The 22,588-nt window shown below is 44.8% G+C and overlaps 2 protein-coding genes across 2 annotated transcripts in view; both read left to right on the top strand.

The window, feature by feature from the left end:
- Window positions 1-5,805: 5,805 nt before the first annotated feature.
- Window positions 5,806-9,746, top strand: LOC120038702 (acetyl-coenzyme A synthetase 2-like, mitochondrial). Its single transcript, XM_038984366.1, has 4 exons — window positions 5,806-5,917; window positions 6,881-7,080; window positions 7,415-7,590; window positions 9,579-9,746. The coding sequence occupies exons 2-4, from the start codon at window positions 6,963-6,965 to the stop codon at window positions 9,744-9,746; spliced, it is 462 nt and encodes a 153-aa protein (XP_038840294.1). The 5' UTR covers window positions 5,806-5,917; window positions 6,881-6,962.
- Window positions 9,747-10,645: 899 nt separating this feature from the next.
- The window catches only part of abcd4 (ATP-binding cassette, sub-family D (ALD), member 4), a 23,152-nt gene continuing 11,209 nt past the window's right edge, over window positions 10,646-22,588 (top strand). The window contains exons 1-3 of the mRNA XM_038984365.1: window positions 10,646-10,658; window positions 17,980-18,072; window positions 18,794-18,915. Of these exons, the coding sequence (XP_038840293.1) occupies window positions 10,646-10,658; window positions 17,980-18,072; window positions 18,794-18,915 (228 nt within the window). The remainder of the gene's footprint in view (window positions 10,659-17,979; window positions 18,073-18,793; window positions 18,916-22,588) is intronic.

Here is a 22,588-nt window from a genome sequence, read left to right as displayed (position 1 = left end):
ATGCATTCTTCTAAAGACTATGCTAGGGCCTGTTGATGCCCTCTCTGTAAAGAACACTGTTGACATATTCCTGACATCCATACTATTATAAACAAGATAGTATTAGTCACAATACACATTATTCTTTCTAGCTAAAAAAGCTTCATAATGTTCCTAGGACAACAATACTGGATATCGTCAACCTCCCAAGCTTTCTGTCATTGGGATTCATTTTGTCCAGATCAAATTTTCAATCGTGGGAATTCCAACTCAGTAAACTGGTACAACTATACCCTGGCCTATAACTGTCTACTTTGTTGTAATCTGGCAGCTATTTGGCAGCTTGCTATTGTACAACTTTAAGAAGAATTAACTATTTGGTGACATGGGATCAGTCTTTACATATGTACTGGCCCATATTTTTTTGCTCCAAGGTAATAGTCAAACCACACAAGGTGAAAGATACATGTTATGCAGTGGAATAATGTGAAAATCAAGAGACTCATGTTGATGAGGATGCATGAACATTTTTACACAAAATAACCTATCCCTTTGAAATGGACACCTGCTCGTCTAACATCTCATTCTAAAAATCAAGGGCATTAATATTGAGTTGGTCCCCCACTTTGCTGATACAACAGCCTCCACTCTTCTGGGAAGGCTTTCCACTAGATGTTGGAACATTGCTGTGGGCATTTGCTTCCATTCAGCCACAAGAGCATTAGTGAAGGTTGGACACTGATGTTGAGCGATTAAGCCTGGCTCACAGTTGCTGTTCCAGTTCATATCCCAGAGGTGTTCGATGGGGTTGAGATCAGGACTCTGTGCAGATCAGTCAAGTTCTTCCACACCGATCTCGACAAGCCATTTCTGTATGGACCTCGCTTTTGTGCACGTGGACATTGTCATGCTGAAACAGGAAAGGGCCTTCCCCAAACTGTTGCCACAAAGTTGGAAGCACAGAATCGTCTAGAATGTTATTGTATGCTTTAGCGTTAAGATTTCCCTTCACTGGAATCAAGGGTCCAGCACGAATCATGAAAAACAGCCCCAGACCATTATTCCTCCTCCACCAAACTTTACAGTTGGCACTATGCATTGGGGCAGTTAAGGTTCTCCTGGCATCTGCCAAACCCAGATTTGTCCGTCGGACTGCTAGATGGTGAAGTGTGATTCATCACTCCAGAGAACGCATTTCCACTGCTCCAGAGTCCAATAACGATGAGCTTTACACCACTCCAGCCGACGCTTGGCATTGTGCATGGTGATCTTAGGCTTGTGTGAGGCAGCTCGGCCATGGAAACCCATTTCATGAAGCTCCCGATGAACAGTTCTTGTGCTGACGTTGCTTCCAGAGGCAGTTTGGAACTCGGGAGTGAGTGTTGCAACCGAGGACAAACAATTTTTACGCACTACGCGCTTCAGCACTCTGCGATCCCGTTCTGTAAGCTTGTGCGGCCTACCACTTTGCGGTTGAGCCGTTGTTGCTCCTAGATGTTTCCACTTCACAATAACAGCACCTACAGTTGACCGGGGCAGCTCCAGCAGGGCAGAAATTTGACGAACTGACTTGTTGGAAAAGTGGCATCCAATGAAAGTGCCACATTGTAAATCACTGAGCTCTTCAGTACAGAACATTTTACTGCCAATTTTTGTCTATGGAGAGATTGCATGGCTGTGTGCTCGATTTTATACACCTGTCAGCAATGGGTGTGGCTGAAATAGCCGAATCCACTAAATTGAAGGGGTGTCCACATACTTTTGTATATATGGTGTGTGGTGGATTTCATCTTACCTATGATAGAAATATTAGAATTATGACATATAGCTACATTAATGTAGTTAGAAATCAACAAGCTGTGTTTGTTTTTTTTGTCTATGTTTTCTGTATATTTAAATTGTAATAAAAGTGTTATTGCTATTCAGATGGGAGATTTCCTGGGTGTTTTTGTGTGCATATAAATACATTTAATTAAGAGTAGCCTATAGTTACATAAACCACATGATATATTATGACAGAAATGGGCATAATCGTCATATAGACTAATGGTTATAATTTAGTTTTAATTTAGGTATACTCGAATTTCACAAAAATAATAGCCTATACCAGTGGTCACCAACCGGTCGATCGCGATCTACTGTTCGATCTTCTAGTCGAGCACCAAACATGTCTGTAGAAAAGCCAACGATAAAGTCTTGCGCTCATTGTTTGTATTCTGCTGCGCTGTTTTGACCGTAGATGCACTTGATTCAGAAGCCCTGCGCACCGGGTAAGCAAAGTGTTCTCATTTTGAACCATTTTATTTGTCTTAAAATACAAACTCCGCCTATCCCGCAGACCAGATCTGTTGCTGAATCGAGTGTGCCTACTGCGCTGGCCAATCGGATAGCTCAAATCACCGTGCCTAAAGAGCTTCCACTACCCTGGCCACAGAACAGTTTGATACGCTACTAACGTACGTAAGAATTAATCACTTTTTAATCATGACCACACAGAAACTGTCTAAGAATACAGCAACGAGCTGCTGTTTTTATGAGGGCGTTCATGTTTAAGTTTTTATTCAGCACTGTCAACACTGTTTTATTCACCACTATTATAAAACATAAAACGTGCTTTTCTGTACTTCCTCTGGCACTGCAACTGCAATGAATGACTAGCCAACAGTGGAGGCTGGTGGGGGGGGGGGGGGGGGGCTATAGGAGGACAGGCTCATTGTAATGGCTGGAATGGATTTAATGGAACAGAGTTAAACAAGTGGTTTCTATATGTGTGATACCTTTCCACAAACTCCATTCCAGCCATTACAATGAGCCTGTCCTCCTATAGCTCCTCCCACTAAATCAAATCAAATCACATTTTATTGGTCAGTACACATTTTTAGCAGATGTTATTGCGGGTGTTGCGAAATGCTTGTGTTCCTAGCTCCAACAGTGCAGTAGTATCTAACAATTCACAACAATACACACAAATCTAAAAGCTAAAGAATGGAATTAAGAAATATATACGAGCAATGTCGGAGTGGTGTAACAGTATAACTTTAAACCGTCCCCTCGCCCCGACACAGGCGCGAACCAGGGATCCTCTGCACACATCAACAACTGACACCCACGAAGCGTCGTTACCCATCGCTCCACAAAAGCCGCGGCCCTTGCAGAGCAAGGGGCAACACTACTAATAGGTTTCAGAGCAAGTGACGTAACTGATTGAAACTAGCCATTTCACATCCGTTACAGTGGCATTGACTAAAATACAGTAGAATAGAATACATTATATACATATGAGATGAGTAAAGCAGTATGTAAACATTAAGCAGTATGTAAACAACACTAGCCTCCTTGCTAGCCAAGTATATTAATAGTCCTGCGTTGGTATTATTATTAGCAGCTCGTCGTGTCTATTTATAGAGGAATATTTAACTTTCTCTGGTCGTAGAATTTGTGCATGAGGGAGACGCAGTGCGACTCGAGTTTCGTCATCATGTGCAAGACGGTGTCTCCTCTCTGTCAGTCTCACCGGAGGAAAGGAAGGAGAGAGCAGGGACCGTGAGAAAGAACGGTCATCCAACTCGGAATTCCAAGTCGGAAAGTCGGCCATCTTTCTGGAGCTCAGACCTTCCGACCTGAAGATCACTGACCTCATGATTTGACCTCGTTTGTTTGTTTGTTCCTAGTTGTCTTGGAAGCACCATGACCAACAGGTGCAGGTACCATCAGTCCAGTAAAATATAAAACCAAATTATTTCAATTCATGCTCCTCAGTGCCTTGCAAGTGCTACACCATACTGATCAATGTTGTTATCAAAGCTATAGTTTTGAAATATAATATGGTCTGAGAATAACAATTTTGGCTGGCCAAGCATACAGCCAATATGCTGTGATAATCTATTAGGCCTACTACCCAAATCTCATTACGACAGAACTGATTTTTAAGCTTAATGTTACATTTTTTTTAAAGTCAGCGGTAGATCTCTTATTGCTTTTTGACTGTGAAAGTGATCTTGACTCAGAAAAGGTTGGTGATGGGCCTCCCGAGTGGTCAAGGGGAGTGTGCATCGCAGTGCTAGCTGTGCCACTAGAGAACCTGGTTCAAGTCCAGGCTCTGTCGCAGCCGGCCGCGACCGGGAGACCGGGGTTTCCTCCGACACGTTGGTGCGACTGGCTTCGTCAAAAAGCAGTGCGGCTTGCTTGGGTTGTGTTTCGGAGGACGCGCGGCTCTCGACCTTCGCCTCTCCCGAGTCCGTACGGGAGTTGCAGCGATGAGACAATATTGGATACCAATAAATTTGGGAGAAAAGGGGTAAAAAATAAATAGAAAGGAAAGGTTGGTGACCTCTGGCCTATACTATAGCCTAATCAAGTAAAATAATTCTGATGGGGTGGAAATGCCCCAATTTAGTCGTGTGTTGTCATTGGCTGGTCCAACTTCTGCGCCTTTTTTGTCGGCCCACAATGGACTACGACTTCCCTTTAAATGCATCTGCTTCGAATGTCTCACTCAAAAAAAAGTTTCGCTGGAGTCTTTCGTTACTGGTTCGTTAAATGTGATTTTGAATGCTTTTAAATGTTGTTTCACAATTTTGGTGGATAAAGGATACGATCTTTCTTCTTCAGAATAGACTGTCTTTATGACAAAGAACTTTGTTTCATGATGTGTTCACTTTGGAGAGGCTCTTCGTTGACTCTCACTTCGTCATTAAACCGACGGGTTTTGAAATGCTGTCGACAGTTGGGCAGAAGCTACAATATAGCGTCTTGTATGCCGGAGGCAGTTGCATTCCAAGGTGTCAGTGATCATTCGGGACTGTACAAATTCTCCGTCAACGAAAGTGACCGGTTTTGGGGCGCAGTGGCGCGCCAGAGGCTGTCGTGGATAAGTCCCTTTCACACGGTTCAGAACTGTGACTTTAGTCAAGGCAAAATAAAATGGTTTGAAGGGGGGAAACTCAATGTATCTGGTAAGATAACATTTTCTCCACAAAATATACAATATAAGAAATATTTGAAATGTTTTTTGTACTGCTTTATCTAAACCATATTCTCGCTAACCTACCTAATAACCATATGGATTGCTGTTGTTTTCTACCTTGAAAGAAAAAGCTCCATAGAGTTGTTTTGATAATGGGTATTGGTTGAAATACATTTTTACTTTTATTATGAAAATACTAATTCTGTAGTAAATATAGTACAGCAGTCGGTCCTATATATCCCCTGCCAGTTCTATTTCTCTGCCAGTAGAATCACCCAGAGTAACTGCCTTTAATGTTGCTGGACCCAAAAGGAAGAATAGTTGTTTCCTTGGCAGGAAATAATGGGGATCTTTAATAAATACAAACAGTACCAATTACTGGGTTCAGCCAGGAGGAGAAGACACTGATGGAATCTATCATGAGAACATTCACATTGACACAAAGGCTCTCTTGTGTTGTGAATGAACTAAGCATTTATCCCAAAGTATTTACCAGGAAACAACCAAGCTATTGGCAAAATATTCAAGTTAATTTAGTTTGAAAAGAACAGCAGAGCTGAACTGCTTTGAAACTGACTTTCACGTGTGTGTGTGTGTGTGTGTGTGTGTGTGTGTGTGTGTGTGTGTGTGTGTGTGTGTGTGTACGTACCTATATGTGTGTGCACTTGTTTGTATGTGTGAGCGTGTGTGTGTGTGTCGGGGGGGGGGGGGGGGGGGTGTATGTGTGAGTGTGTGTATGTGTGTGTGTTTTATGTTTGGGTGTGTGGGGGGGGGGGGGGGGATGTGTGAGTGTGTGTATGTGTGTGTGTGTGTGTTTTATGTGTGTGTGTTTGGGTGTGTGTGTGGCGGGGGTGTGTGTGTGTGTGTGTTTGCAGTGAACTGCTTGGACCGTCACGTTCACACTTGTCCAGAGAGAGTGGCTCTGATCTGGGAGAGAGATGAACCTGGAACTGAGGTCAAGATCACCTACAGGTCTGGAACTATCATAATCACTATACAACATCTCATGTGGGAACATACTTTAAATTCTCAATCTGCATTCATGCAGCAAATCATGTATTTGTAGCGACTGTAACCCAAGAAGTGTGGACTTCTTGACGCAGCGGGTAAAGGCCTTAGCTTGACAGTCGCTGAACCTGGGTTTGAGTCCCGGACGGGACTACCCCCTGGATTCGCTACACTATGAACATTCATGTAGTTTAATTGTTCCCTGGTGAATGTGAGGTTATCATTCTGATAATTTCTTACCTGAACTAATGTTTTGGTGGGGTTACCTCATGTATAACTGAGACGGCCAAATATAATCGCAAAGAGTAGGACCTATCACATCTACTGTAATCTATACTCAAAGAGTATATCTATCACAACTACTGTAATCTATACTCAACGAGTAGATCTATCACATCTACTGTAATCTATACTCAACGAGTAGATCTATCACAACTACTGTAATCTATACACAAACAGTAGGCCTATCACAACTACTGTAATCTAGACACAAAGACTAGGCCTATCACAACTACTGTAATCTATACAGAAAGACTAGGCCTATTACAACTACTGTAATCTATACACAAAGAGTAGGACCTATCACAACTACTGTAATCTATACACAAAGAGTAGACCTATCACAACTACTGTAATCTATACACAAACAGTAGGCCTATCACAGCTACTGTAATTTACACTCAAAGAGTAAGCCTTTCACAACTACTTTTAATCTATACCAAAACAGTAGGGCTATCACAACTACTGTAACCTATATACAAAGACTAGGCCTATCACAACTACTGTAATCTATACTCAAAGAGTAGGCCTATCACAACTACTGTAATCTACATACAAGGATAGACTGTATAAATACACATACTCATCACCCCTCACACCGTCATTCCCCTTCGTATCACCCAACTTTATTGACATTTCTCTCCACAGACAGCTACTGGAGCTGACCTGTCGCCTGGGCAACCTGCTGAAGCGCCAGGGGGTGCGGAGGGGGGACTGTGTGACTATCTATATGCCCCCCTGCCCCCTGGCAGTGGCCTCCATGTTGGCGTGCGCCCGGATAGGTGCGGCCCACAATGTGGTCTTCGCCGGGTTCAGCTCCGAGGCCCTGGCTGACCGCATCAGAGACGGTGAGGGGTCGTCACTGTCTGGCCAAGTTGCTAATTCATAAACCCTGCTTATTTCTACAAATTATCTTGATAAAATCTGATTTTAAACCTAAACCTAACCTTAACCACATTGCTAACCTTATGCCTAACACAAAAAAAACAAAAAAGCTGATTTTATTTCCATAAATGTATACGATGTAGACAATTTTGACTTTGCTGAGCAAATTAGAGATGGTGAGGTGGCTGATGTGGTGTAGAAAAGAGAGAAGGAACCACAAATAGTCACTGTATCTTTCATTACCTTCTACCAATCTCTCTCTGTATCGACTGTATAATGCACCTGGCCCTGCTCCAGCCCAGTCCAGCACGGTGATCACGGTCAACCAGGGTGTGAGGGGAGGCAAGGTGGTTGACCTGAAGAGAACCGTGGACCAGGCCGTCCAGAACTGTCCCTCAGTCCAGCAGGTCCTGGTTGCCATGAGAACAGAGAACACCGTTGCCATGACAGACAGAGATGTTCCGCTGGAGGAGGTGAGCCAATAGAGACACAGCTTACTGGAGGAGGTGAGCCAATAGAGACACAGCTTACTGGAGGAGGTGAGCCAATAGAGACAGTTTACTGGAGGAGGTGAGCCAATAGAGACAGCTTACTGGAGGAGGTGAGCTTACCGGGGAGGTTATAACTGTTCATAAGAGGTTGGTGTTTATAAATAGGTAACAACTGTTTTTATAACTGCTTTTTGTATTTAAACAATAATTAATTCAAAAAATAATTATTTACTGTTTGTTAAATTGCGTGATCATTTTATCACGTGTGAAAAATAGTATATATTTTTTTGAAATGGGGAGAAAGAAAAGAATACGTTAGCTCCATGGATCTTTGTACTACAAGTCAAATAGTTCTGCTGACACGTCTTATCACCACTTACTCTATCACCTTGTGGAAAACCTAGCAGCTTAGTAAATGATTGTCAAATATGTTTGAGTGAATGCACCTGTGTCTTGACCATGACTTTGACTTGAATATAGGAGGCATTATTGAGATTGAATATGGGTTTAAACCAACGGCTCGTAATAATGTAAATTTAACCTTTATTTTACTAGGCAAGTCAGTTAAGAACAAATTCTTATTTACAATGATGGCCTACCGGGGAACAGTGTCCTTGTTCAGGGGCAGAACGACAGATTTTTACCTTGTCAGCTCGGGGATTCAATCCAGCAACCTTTCGGTTACTGGCCCAACGCTCCAACCACTAGGCTACCTGCCCCCCCAAATGGAGTGTAATGGCTGGAATGGAGTGAATGGAATGATATCAAACACATGTTTTTACTACCATGCCATTCACACCATTCCAGACATTATTACGAGCCGTCCTCCCCCTCACCAGCCTCCGCTGGTTGAAACCTCTCTGAAACATTATTGAGGCTTTAAATTACCAACGATATGTGGCCTGGCTGGTCTAGCGGTAAAGCTGCAGATGTGTCGGCATAGGTTCAAATCCGGCCTACTGCCCTTTGACACAATCTCTATCTTTCTCCACTGTCATCCTCTCTATCTGTCCAATAAAATCTGAAAAAATACCTGGGGAAAATGGCTGACATCTTTGTCTGTTATGAACAGGAGATACTGAGACTTAATATGGCTGAACCATAGAAAATAATTAATAGAAAGGGGACCTCCCGAGTGGCGCAGTGGTCTAAGGCAAGCAACACTGAAGCATGCATGAGAGCACCAGCTGTTCCGGACGACAGTGTGATCACGTTTTCCGTAGCCGATGTGAGCAAGACCTTTAAACAGGTCAACCTGGCCTCCCGTGTGGTGCAGTGGTCTAAGGCACTGCATCACAGTGCTAGCTGTGCCACTTGAGATCCTGGTTCGAGTCCAGGATCTGTTGCAGCCTGCCACGACCGGGAGACTCATTGGGCGGAGCACAATTGGCCCAGCATCGTCGGGGGAGGGTTTGGCCGGCAGGAATGTTCTTGTCCCATCGCGCTCTAGCGACTCCTGTGGTGGGCCGGGTGCAATGCACGCTGACACGGTCGCCAGGTGCACAGTGTTTCCTCCGAAACATTGGTGCGGCTGGATTCCAGGTTAAGCGGGCATTGTGTCAAGCAGCGGTGTGGCTCGGCTGGGTTGTGTTTTGGAGGACGCAAGGCTCTCGATCTTCGCCTCTCCTGAGTCCGTACGGGAGTTCCAGCAATGGGACAAGACTGATAACTACCAATTGGATACCATAAAAATTGGGGAGAAAAAGGGGTAAGAAAAAAAACAAGAAAAATAAATAATTGGAAAGTCCCCGCATCACAGGCTCATTGACTTGAAAAAATGCGGAATTCCCTTGAATGGGGAAACCTGTTTTAGGGATTCTGTTTCTACGGGGCTGAACTGTTTCTACGGGGCTGAGCTGTTTCTACGGGGCTGAACTGTTTCTACGGGGCTGAACTGTTACCACGGGGCTGAACTGTTTCTACGGGGCTGAACTGTTTCTATGGGGCTGAACTCTTTGTCCCTTTAACAGGAGATGATGAAGGAGGATGTGGTGTGTGAGCCCGTTGCCATGGACAGTGAGGACGTCTTGTTCCTGCTCTATACGTCAGGCAGCACAGGGAAACCTAAGGGTCTGGTTCATACACAGGCTGGTTACCTGCTGTACACCTCCCTTACACACAGGGTGAGGGTCTGGTAAACACACACACACACACACACACACACACACACACACACACACACACACACACACACACACACACACACACACACACACACACACACACACAGGGTGAGGGTCTGGTAAACACACACACACACACACACACACACACACACACACACACACACACACACACACACACACGCACACGCCACGCCCCACACACACACACACACACAGGGTAAGGGTCTGGTAAACACACACACACACACACACACACACACACACACACACACACACACACACACACACACACACACACACACACACACACACACACACACGCACACGCCACGCCCCACACACACACACACACAGGGTGAGGGTCTGGTAAACACACACACACACACACACACACACACACACACACACACACACGCACACGCCACGCCCCCCCCCCACACACACACACAGGGTAAGGGTCTGGTAAACACACACACAAACACACACACACTCATGCACACGCCACGCCCCACACACACACACACACACACACAGGGTAAGGGTCTGGTAAACACACACACACACACACATTTAGAGCTCCCTTTCAATGCTGAGGCTTTAGATCAGCAAGCTAACACAGAGAGAGAAGAGAGAATGTGTCTTGTGACACATTCTATTCCTAAAGACCGAGGACCCCAGGGACTAGCTACAGGGGGGGTCTGCGAAAATATTATAAAATAAAAAAAGTTGGAAAATCTTTTTTATGAATTTTGCTAGCAACAACAGAATAAACACATTTTGATTTACATACCTACAGGATGAAATAAGATAATATCTTCTTTCTAATGATGTCAACTTTATTTTTCAACTCCTAATATTGAGATAATTACAATCACTGGAGTATCTGACATAGGTTTTGAAAAAACACCTGTATGAACCAGGCTGGTAGTGCATGTTTACCAACACATGGCTAACCTTTAACCCGCTAAACAGCTGCTCTTAGTTACCTTTCCAACACATGGCTAACCTTTAACCAACTAAACAGCGGCTCTTAGTTACCTTTCCAACACATGGCTAACCTTTAACCAGCTAAACAGCTGTTCTTAGTTACCTTTCCAACACATGGCTAACCTTTAACCAGCTAAACAGCTGCTCTTAGTTACCTTTCCTTACCAACACATGGCTAACCTTTAACCAACTAAACAGCTGCTCTTAGTTACCTTTCCAACACATGGCTAACCTTTAACCAGCTAAACAGCTGTTCTTAGTTACCTTTCCAACACATGGCTAACCTTTAACCAACTAAACAGCTGCTCTTAGTTACCTTTCCAACACATGGCTAACCTTTAACCAGCTAAACAGCTGCTCTTAGTTACCTTACCAACATGGCTAACCTTTAACCAGCTAAACAGCTGCTCTTAGTTACCTTTCCAACACATGGCTAACCTTTAACCAGCTAAACAGCTGCTCTTAGTTACCTTTCCAACACATGGCTAACCTTTAACCAGCTAAACAGCTGCTCTTAGTTACCTTTCCAACACATGGCTAACCTTTAACCAGCTAAACAGCTGCTCTTAGTTACCTTACCAACACATGGCTAACCTTTAACCAGCTAAACAGCTGCTCTTAGTTACCTTTCCTTACCAACACATGGCTAACCTTTAACCAGCTAAACAGCTGCTCTTAGTTACCTTTCCAACACATGGCTAACCTTTAACCAGCTAAACAGCTGCTCTTAGTTACCTTTCCAACACATGGCTAACCTTTAACCAGCTAAACAGCTGCTCTTAGTTACCTTACCAACACATGGCTAACCTTTAACCAGCTAAACAGCTGCTCTTAGTTACCTTACCAACATGGCTAAGCTTTAACCAGCTAAACAGCTGCTCTTAGTTACCTTTCCAACACATGGCTAACCTTTAACCAGCTAAACAGCTGCTCTTAGTTACCTTTCCAACACATGGCTAACCTTTAACCAGCTAAACAGCTGCTCTTAGTTACCTTTCCAACACATGGCTAACCTTTAACCATCTAAACAGCTGCTCTTAGTTACCTTTCCAACACATGGCTAACCTTTAACCAGCTAAACAGCTGCTCTTAGTTACCTTTCCAACACATGGTTAACCTTTAACCAGCTAAACAGCTGCTCTTAGTTACCTTTCCAACACATGGCTAACCTTTAACCAGCTAAACAGCTGCTCTTAGTTACCTTTCCTTACCAACACATGGCTAACCTTTAACCAGCTAAACAGCTGCTCTTAGTTACCTTTCCAACACATGGCTAACCTTTAACCAGCTAAACAGCTGCTCTTAGTTACCTTTCCTTACCAACACATGGCTAACCTTTAACCAGCTAAACAGCTGCTCTTAGTTACCTTTCCTTACCAACACATGGCTAACCTTTAACCAGCTAAACAGCTGCTCTTAGTTACCTTTCCAACACATGGCTAACCTTTAACCAGCTAAACAGCTGCTCTTAGTTACCTTTCCAACACATGGCTAACCTTTAACCAGCTAAACAGCTGCTCTTAGTTACCTTTCCAACACATGGCTAACCTTTAACCAGCTAAACAGCTGCTCTTAGTTACCTTTCCAACACATGGCTAACCTTTAACCAGCTAAACAGCTGCTCTTAGTTACCTTTCCAACACACGGCTAACCTTTAACCAGTTAAACAGCTGCTCTTAGTTACCTTTCCAACACATGGCTAACCTTTAACCAGCTAAACAGCTGCTCTTAGTTACCTTACCAACACATGGCTAACCTTTAACCAGCTAAACAGCTGCTCTTAGTTACCTTACCAACATGGCTAACCTTTAACCAGCTAAACAGCTGCTCTTAGTTACCTTTCCAACACATGGCTAACCTTTAACCAGCTAAACAGCTGCTCTTAGTTACCTTTCCTTACCAACACATGGCTAACCTTTAACCAGCTAAACAGCTGCTCTTAGTTACCTTTCCAACACATGGCTAACCTTTAACCAGCTAAACAGCTGCTCTTAGTTACCTTTCCAACACATGGCTAACCTTTAACCAGCTAAACAGCTGCTCTTAGTTACCTTTCCAACACATGGCTAACCTTTAACCAGCTAAACAGCTGCTCTTAGTTACCTTTCCAACACATGGCTAACCTTTAACCAGCTAAACAGCTGCTCTTAGTTACCTTTCCTTACCAACACATGGCTAACCTTTAACCAGCTAAACAGCTGCTCTTAGTTACCTTTCCAACACATGGCTAACCTTTAACCAGCTAAACAGCTGCTCTTAGTTACCTTTTCAACACATGGCTAACCTTTAACCAGCTAAACAGCTGCTCTTAGTTACCTTTCCTTACCAACACATGGCTAACCTTTAACCAGCTAAACAGCTGCTCTTAGTTACCTTTCCAACACATGGCTAACCTTTAACCAGCTAAACAGCTGCTCTTAGTTACCTTTCCAACACATGGCTAACCTTTAACCAGCTAAACAGCTGCTCTTAGTTACCTTTCCAACACATGGCTAACCTTTAACCAGCTAAACAGCTGCTCTTAGTTACCTTTCCAACACATGGCTAACCTTTAACCAGCTAAACAGCTGCTCTTAGTTACCTTTCCAACACATGGCTAACCTTTAACCAGCTAAACAGCTGCTCTTAGTTACCTTACCAACATGGCTAACCTTTAACCAGCTAAACAGCTGCTCTTAGTTACCTTTCCAACACATGGCTAACCTTTAACCAGCTAAACAGCTGCTCTTAGTTACCTTTCCAACACATGGCTAACCTTTAACCAGCTAAACAGCTGCTCTTAGTTACCTTTCCAACACATGGCTAACCTTTAACCAGCTAAACAGCTGCTCTTAGTTACCTTACCAACACATGGCTAACCTTTAACCAGCTAAACAGCTGCTCTTAGTTACCTTTCCTTACCAACACATGGCTAACCTTTAACCAGCTAAACAGCTGCTCTTAGTTACCTTTCCAACACATGGCTAACCTTTAACCAGCTAAACAGCTGCTCTTAGTTACCTTTCCAACACATGGCTAACCTTTAACCAGCTAAACAGCTGCTCTTAGTTACCTTACCAACACATGGCTAACCTTTAACCAGCTAAACAGCTGCTCTTAGTTACCTTACCAACATGGCTAAGCTTTAACCAGCTAAACAGCTGCTCTTAGTTACCTTTCCAACACATGGCTAACCTTTAACCAGCTAAACAGCTGCTCTTAGTTACCTTTCCAACACATGGCTAACCTTTAACCAGCTAAACAGCTGCTCTTAGTTACCTTTCCAACACATGGCTAACCTTTAACCATCTAAACAGCTGCTCTTAGTTACCTTTCCAACACATGGCTAACCTTTAACCAGCTAAACAGCTGCTCTTAGTTACCTTTCCAACACATGGCTAACCTTTAACCAGCTAAACAGCTGCTCTTAGTTACCTTTCCAACACATGGCTAACCTTTAACCAGCTAAACAGCTGCTCTTAGTTACCTTTCCTTACCAACACATGGCTAACCTTTAACCAGCTAAACAGCTGCTCTTAGTTACCTTTCCAACACATGGCTAACCTTTAACCAGCTAAACAGCTGCTCTTAGTTACCTTTCCTTACCAACACATGGCTAACCTTTAACCAGCTAAACAGCTGCTCTTAGTTACCTTTCCTTACCAACACATGGCTAACCTTTAACCAGCTAAACAGCTGCTCTTAGTTACCTTTCCAACACATGGCTAACCTTTAACCAGCTAAACAGCTGCTCTTAGTTACCTTTCCAACACATGGCTAACCTTTAACCAGCTAAACAGCTGCTCTTAGTTACCTTTCCAACACATGGCTAACCTTTAACCAGCTAAACAGCTGCTCTTAGTTACCTTTCCAACACATGGCTAACCTTTAACCAGCTAAACAGCTGCTCTTAGTTACCTTTCCAACACACGGCTAACCTTTAACCAGCTAAACAGCTGCTCTTAGTTACCTTTCCAACACATGGCTAACCTTTAACCAGCTAAACAGCTGCTCTTAGTTACCTTACCAACACATGGCTAACCTTTAACCAGCTAAACAGCTGCTCTTAGTTACCTTACCAGCATGGCTAACCTTTAACCAGCTAAACAGCTGCTCTTAGTTACCTTTCCAACACATGGCTAACCTTTAACCAGCTAAACAGCTGCTCTTAGTTACCTTTCCTTACCAACACATGGCTAACCTTTAACCAGCTAAACAGCTGCTCTTAGTTACCTTTCCAACACATGGCTAACCTTTAACCAGCTAAACAGCTGCTCTTAGTTACCTTTCCAACACATGGCTAACCTTTAACCAGCTAAACAGCTGCTCTTAGTTACCTTTCCAACACATGGCTAACCTTTACCCATCTAAACAGCTGCTCTTAGTTACCTTTCCAACACATGGCTAACCTTTAACCAGCTAAACAGCTGCTCTTAGTTACCTTTCCAACACATGGCTAACCTTTAACCAGCTAAACAGCTGCTCTTAGTTACCTTTCCTTACCAACACATGGCTAACCTTTAACCAGCTAAACAGCTGCTCTTAGTTACCTTTCCAACACATGGCTAACCTTTAACCAGCTAAACAGCTGCTCTTAGTTACCTTTTCAACACATGGCTAACCTTTAACCAGCTAAACAGCTGCTCTTAGTTACCTTTCCTTACCAACACATGGCTAACCTTTAACCAGCTAAACAGCTGCTCTTAGTTAACTTTCCAACACATGGCTAACCTTTAACCAGCTAAACAGCTGCTCTTAGTTACCTTTCCAACACATGGCTAACCTTTAACCAGCTAAACAGCTGCTCTTAGTTACCTTTCCAACACATGGCTAACCTTTAACCAGCTAAACAGCTGCTCTTAGTTACCTTTCCAACACATGGCTAACCTTTAACCAGCTAAACAGCTGCTCTTAGTTACCTTTCCAACACATGGCTAACCTTTAACCAGCTAAACAGCTGCTCTTAGTTACCTTACCAACATGGCTAACCTTTAACCAGCTAAACAGCTGCTCTTAGTTACCTTTCCAACACATGGCTAACCTTTAACCAGCTAAAACAGCTGCTCTTAGTTACCTTACCAACATGGCTAACCTTTAACCAGCTAAACAGCTGCTCTTAGTTACCTTACCAACACATGGCTAACCTTTAACCAGCTAAACAGCTGCTCTTAGTTACCTTACCAACATGGCTAACCTTTAACCAGCTAAACAGCTGCTCTTAGTTACCTTACCAACATGGCTAACCTTTAACCAGCTAAACAGCTGCTCTTAGTTACCTTTCCAACACATGGCTAACCTTTAACCAGCTAAACAGCTGCTCTTAGTTACCTTACCAACACATGGCTAACCTTTAACCAGCTAAACAGCTGCTCTTAGTTACCTTTCCAACACATGGCTAACCTTTAACCAACTAAACAGCTGCTCTTAGTTACCTTTCCAACACATGGCTAACCTTTAACCAGCTAAACAGCTGTTCTTAGTTACCTTTCCAACACATGGCTAACCTTTAACCAGCTAAACAGCTGCTCTTAGTTACCTTTCCTTACCAACACATGCTGCTCTTAGTTACCTTTCCAACACTGGCTAACCTTTAACCAGCTAAACAGCTGCTCTTAGTTACCTTTCCAACACATGGCTAACCTTTAACCAGCTAAACAGCTGCTTCTTAGTTACCTTTCCACACATGGCTAACCTTTAACCAAGCTAAACAGCTGCTCTTAGTTACCTTTCCAACACATGGCTAACCTTTAACCAGCTAAACAGCTGCTCTTAGTTACCTTTACCAACATGGCTAACCTTTAACCAGCTAAACAGCTGCTCTTAGTTACCTTTCCAACACATGGCTAACCTTTAACCAGCTAAACAGCTGCTCTTAGTTACCTTTCCAACACATGGCTAACCTTTAACCAGCTAAACAGCTGCTCTTAGTTACCTTTCCAAACACATGGCTAACCTTTAACCAGCTAAACAGCTGCTCTTAGTTACCTTACCAACACATGGCTAACCTTTAACCAGCTAAACAGCTGCTCTTAGTTACCTTTCCTTACCAACACATGGCTAACCTTTAACCAGCTAAACAGCTGCTCTTAGTTACCTTTCCAACACATGGCTAACCTTTAACCAGCTAAACAGCTGCTCTTAGTTACCTTTCCAACACATGGCTAACCTTTAACCAGCTAAACAGCTGCTCTTAGTTACCTTTACAACACATGGCTAACCTTTAACCAGCTAAACAGCTGCTCTTAGTTACCTTCCAACACATGGCTAACCTTTAACCAGCTAAACCAGCTGCTCTTAGTTACCTTTCCAACACATGGCTAACCTTTAACCAGCTAAACAGCTGCTCTTAGTTACCTTTCCAACACATGGCTAACCTTTAACCAGCTAAACAGCTGCTCTTAGTTACCTTTAACCCAGCTAACAGCATGCTCTAGTTACCTTTCCAACACATGGCTAACCTTAACCAGCTAAACAGCTGCTCTTAGTTACCTTTCCAACACATGGCTAACCTTTAACCAGCTAAACAGCTGCTCTTAGTTACCTTTCCAACACATGGCTAACCTTTAACCAGCTAAACAGCTGCTCTTAGTTACCTTTCCTAACACATGGCTAACCTTTAACCAGCTAAACAGCTGTCTCTTAGTTACCTTTCCAACACATGGCTAACCTTTAACCCAGCTAAACAGCTGCTCTTAGTTACCTTTCCAACACATGGCTAACCTTTAACCAGCTAAACAGCTGCTCTTAGTTACCTTCCAACACATGGCTAACCTTTAACCAGCTAAACAGCTGCTCTTAGTTACCTTTCCAACACCATGGCTAACCTTAACCAGCTAAACAGCTGCTCTTAGTTACCTTTCCAACACATGGCTAACCTTTAACCAGCTAAACAGCTGCTCTTAGTTTACCTTTCCAACACATGGCTAACCTTTAACCAGCTAAACAGCTGCTCTTAGTTAACCTTTCCACCACCATTGGCTAACCTTTAACCAGCTAAACAGCTGCTCTTAGTTACCTTTCCAACACATGGCTAACCTTTAACCAGCTAAACAGCTGCTCTTAAGGTACCTTCTTACCAACACAATGGCTTGAACCCTGTAACCAGCTAAACAGCTGCTCTTAGTTACCTTTACCACACATGGCTAACCTTTAACCAGCTAAACAGCTGCTCTTAGTTACCTTTCTTACCAACACATGGCTAACCTTTAACCAGCTAAACAGCTGCTCTTAGTTACCTTTCCAACACATGGCTAACCTTTAACCAGCTCCTGAATCAGAGCTGGTAAGGTGGAACACATGAGGACAGACAGGAGACTGCAGACGCTGCTGCGCTGCCAGAAGAGTCTGATGAACAAAGAACTCTGGCTATACAGTAAGGACACACACCTGCATGTATACACACACACACACACACACACACACGTACGTCTGATTGATTGTGTTTTAAAAAATAATAATAATAATTCTCCGTTCATCTGAAACTGAGACCTCTAGAATTCTCCTAATGCAAGTGGTAGGATCTAAACAACCCTCCTCTCTCCTCTCCTCCTCTCCTCTCTTTTCTCCTCCTCTCTCCTCTCCTGCCCTCCTCCTCTCTCCTCTCCTGCCCTCCTCCTCTCTCCTCTCCTCCTCTCTCCTCTCCTCCCTCTCTCTCCTCTCCTCTCCTCCTCTCTCCTCTCCCTCCTCCCTCCTCCTCTCCTCCTCCTCTCCTCCCTCCTCCTCTCTCCTCTCCTCCCTCCTCCTCTCTCCTCCTCTCTCTCTCCTCTCTCCTCCTCTCTCCTCTACCCTCCTCCTCTCTCCTCTACTCTCCTCCTCTCTCCTCCACCCTCCTCCTCTCTACTCTCCTCCTCTCTCCTCTCCTCCTCTCCTCCTCTCCTCCTCTCTCCTCTCCTGCCCTCCTCCTCCTCTCCTGCCCACCTCCTCTCTCCTCTCCTGCCCTCCTCCTCCTCTCCTGCCCACCTCCTCTCTTTGTCTCCTGCCCTCCTCCTCCTCTCTTCCTCTCCTGCCCTCCTCCTCCTCTTTCCTCCTCCTCTCTTCCTCTCCTCCTCTCTTCCTCTCCTGCTCTCCTCCTCTCCTCCTCTCTCCTCTCTCAGTTGGAGTGAACACCTTTGACTACCTGGGTGGTATCCTCAGCTACATCATTATCTCCATCCCCATCTTTTCTGGTGTTTATAACAACCTCAGTCCAGGGGAGCTCAGTGCCCTCATCAGTAAGGTACAGTGTCCTCATCAGTAAGGTACAGTGTCCTCATCAGTAAGGTACAGTGTCCTCATCAGTAAGGTACAGTGTCCTCATCAGTAAGGTACAGTGTCCTCATCAGTAATGTACGTAGTCTTCATCAGTAAGGTACAGTGTCCTCATCAGTAAGTTACAGTGTCCTCATCAGTAAGGTACGTGTCCTCTCATAAGGTACAGTAGTCCTCATCAGTAAGGTACAGTAGTCCTCATCAGTAAGGTACAGTAGTCCTCATCAGTAAGGTACAGTAGTCCTCATCAGTAAGGTACAGTGTCCTCATCAGTAAGGTACAGTGCCCTCATCAGTAAGGTACAGTAGTCCTCATCAGTAAGGTACAGTAGTCCTCATCAGTAAGGTACAGTAGTCCTCATCAGTAAGGTACAGTAGTCCTCATCAGTAAGGTACAGTAGTCCTCATCAGTAAGGTACAGTGTCCTCATCAGTAAGGTACAGTGTCCTCATCAGTAAGGTACAGTGTCCTCATCAGTAAGGTACAGTGTCCTCATCAGTAAGGTACAGTAGTCCTCATCAGTAAGGTACAGTAGTCCTCATCAGTAAGGTACAGTGCCCTCATCAGTAAGGTACAGTGCCCTCATCAGTAAGGTACAGTGTCCAGGGGAGCTCAGTGCCCTCATCAGTAAGGTACAGTGCCCTCATCAGTAAGGTACAGTGCCCTCATCAGTAAGGTACAGTGTCCTCATCAGTAAGGTACAGTGCCCTCATCAGTAAGGTACAGTGTCCAGGGGGCAGTGTCCTCATCAGTAAGGTACAGTAGTCCAGGGGACAGTGTCCTCATCAGTAAGGTACAGTGTCCAGGGGGCAGTGTCCTCATCAGTAAGGTACAGTAGTCCAGGGGACAGTGTCCTCATCAGTAAGGGACAGTGTCCTCATCAGTAAGGTACAGTAGTCCAGGGGACTGTTTCCTCATCAGTAAGGTACAGTAGTCCAGGGGACAGTGTCCTCATCAGTAAGGTACAGTAGTCCAGGGGACAGTGTCCTCATCAGTAAGGTACAGTAGTCCAGGGGACAGTGTCCTCATCAGTAAGGTACAGTAGTCCAGGGGACAGTGTCCTTATCAGTAAGGTACAGTAGTCCAGGGGACAGTGTCCTCATCAGTAAGGGACAGTGTCCTCATCAGTAAGGTACAGTAGTCCAGGGGGCAGTGTCCTCATCAGTAAGGTACAGTGTCCTCATCAGTAAGGGACAGTGTCCTCATCAGTAAGGGACAGTGTCCTCATCAGTAAGGGACAGTGTCCTCATCAGTAAGGGACAGTGTCCTCATCAGTAAGGGACAGTGTCCTCCTCAGTAAGGTACAGTAGTCCAGGGGGCAGTGTCCTCATCAGTAAGGTACAGTAGTCCAGGGGACAGTGTCCTCATCAGTAAGGGACAGTGTCCTCATCAGTAAGGTACAGTAGTCCAGGGGGCAGTGTCCTCATCAGTAAGGTACAGTGTCCTATCAGTAAGGTACAGTGCCTCATCATAGGACAGTGTCCTCATCAAGGGACAGTGTCCTCATCAGTAAGGGACAGTGTCCTCATCAGTAAGGGACAGTGTCCTCATCAGTAAGGGACAGTGTCCTCCTCAGTAAGGGACAGTAGTCCAGGGGACAGTGTCTTCGTCAGTAAGGTACAGTGTCCAGGGGACAGTATCCTCATCAGTAAGGTACAGTAGTCCAGGGGACAGTGTCCTCATCAGTAAGGTACAGTAGTCCAGGGGGCAGTGTCCTCATCAGTAACGTACAGTAGTCCAGGGGGCAGTGTCCTCATCAGTAAGGTACAGTAGTCCAGGGGACAGTGTCCTCATCAGTAAGGTACAGTAGTCCAGGGGGCAGTGTCCTTATCAGTAAGGTCCAGTAGTCCAGGGGACAGTATCCTCATCAGTAAGGGACAGTGTCCTCATCAGTAAGGTACAGTAGTCCAGGGGGCAGTGTCCTCATCAGTAAGGTACAGTAGTCCAGGGGACAGTGTCCTCATCAGTAAGGTACAGTAGTCCAGGGGACAGTGTCCTCATCAGTAAGGGACAGTGTCCTCATCAGTAAGGGACAGTGTCCTCCTCAGTAAGGTACAGTAGTCCAGGGGGCAGTGTCCTCATCAGTAAGGTACAGTAGTCCTCATCAGTAAGGTACAGTAGTCCAGGGGACAGTGTCTTCGTCAGTAAGGTACAGTGTCCAGGGGACAGTATCCTCATCAGTAAGGTACAGTAGTCCAGGGGACAGTGTCCTCATCAGTAAGGTACAGTAGTCCAGGGGGCAGTGTCCTCATCAGTAACGTACAGTAGTCCAGGGGGCAGTGTCCTCATCAGTAAGGTACAGTAGTCCAGGGGACAGTGTCCTCATCAGTAAGGTACAGTAGTCCAGGGGGCAGTGTCCTTATCAGTGAGGTCCAGTAGTCCAGGGGACAGTATCCTCATCAGTAAGGGACAGTGTCCTCATCAGTAAGGTACAGTAGTCCAGGGGGCAGTGTCCTCATCATAAGGTACAGTAGTCCAGACAGTGCCTCATCAGTAAGGTACAGTAGTCCAGGGGACAGTGTCCTCCTCAGTAAGGTACAGTAGTCCAGGGGACAGTGTCCTCATTAGTAAGGTACAGTAGTCCAGGGGACAGTGTCCTCATCAGTAAGGTACAGTAGTCCAGGGGACAGTGTCCTCATCAGTAAGGTCCAGTAGTCCAGGGGACAGTGTCCTCATCAGTAAGGTACAGTAGTCCAGGGACAGTGTCCCATCAGTAAGGACAGTGCCCTCATCAGTAAGGTACAGTAGTCCAGGGGACAGTGTCCTCATCAGTAAGGTACAGTAGTCCAAGGGACAGTGTCCTCATCAGTAAGGTACAGTAGTCCAGGGGACGGTGTCCTCATCAGTAAGGGACAGTGTCCTCATCAGTAAGGTACAGTAGTCCAGGGGACAGTGTCCTCATCAGTAAGGTACAGTAGTCCAGGGGACAGTGTCCTCATCAGTAAGGTACAGTAGTTTAGGGGACAGTGTCCTCATCAGTAAGGCACAGTAGTCCAGGGGACAGTGTCCTCATCAGTAAGGGACAGTGTCCTCATCAGTAAGGTACAGTAGTCCAGGGGACAGTGTCCTCATCAGTAAGGTACAGTAGTCCAGGGGACAGTGTCCTCATCAGTAAGGTACAGTAGTTTAGGGGACAGTGTCCTCATCAGTAAGGGACAGTGTCCTCATCAGTAAGGTACAGTAGTCCAGGGGACAGTGTCCTCATCAGTAAGGTACAGTAGTCCAGGGGACAGTGTCCTCATCAGTAAGGTACAGTAGTCCAGTGGACAGTATCGTCATCAGTAAGGTAGGCCACTGTTTTTCTCCCTCTCTCTCCAGTTTACTTGTTGTCTTCCATGCCCTCATTACTGTCATTACCGCCTCTATCCTCGAGGTGGCAGTATATACCATCTGCTATACGTTAAAAAGGTTATCTCTAAGTCACTGTATGTAATGTCCTGTCTTGTAGAGGAAGAGAACAGAGCAGGTTTATAGGTTCATAGAGATCCTGAACTAGTGGACCTTTTATAGTCCTGTTGTCAATACTTTCTCTTATTCTGTCTTGCAGTGCCTGACCACACACAGTCACAAATCTCTCTCTCTCTCTCCTCTATCTGCCCCCCCCTCCCTCTCTCTTTCTCTCTCCTCTATCTGCCCCCCCCT

Source organism: Salvelinus namaycush, unplaced genomic scaffold (assembly GCF_016432855.1).
Source record: "Salvelinus namaycush isolate Seneca unplaced genomic scaffold, SaNama_1.0 Scaffold234, whole genome shotgun sequence".
Classification (NCBI taxonomy): domain Eukaryota; kingdom Metazoa; phylum Chordata; class Actinopteri; order Salmoniformes; family Salmonidae; genus Salvelinus; species Salvelinus namaycush.
This window is presented reverse-complemented; position numbering and strand designations above follow the sequence as displayed.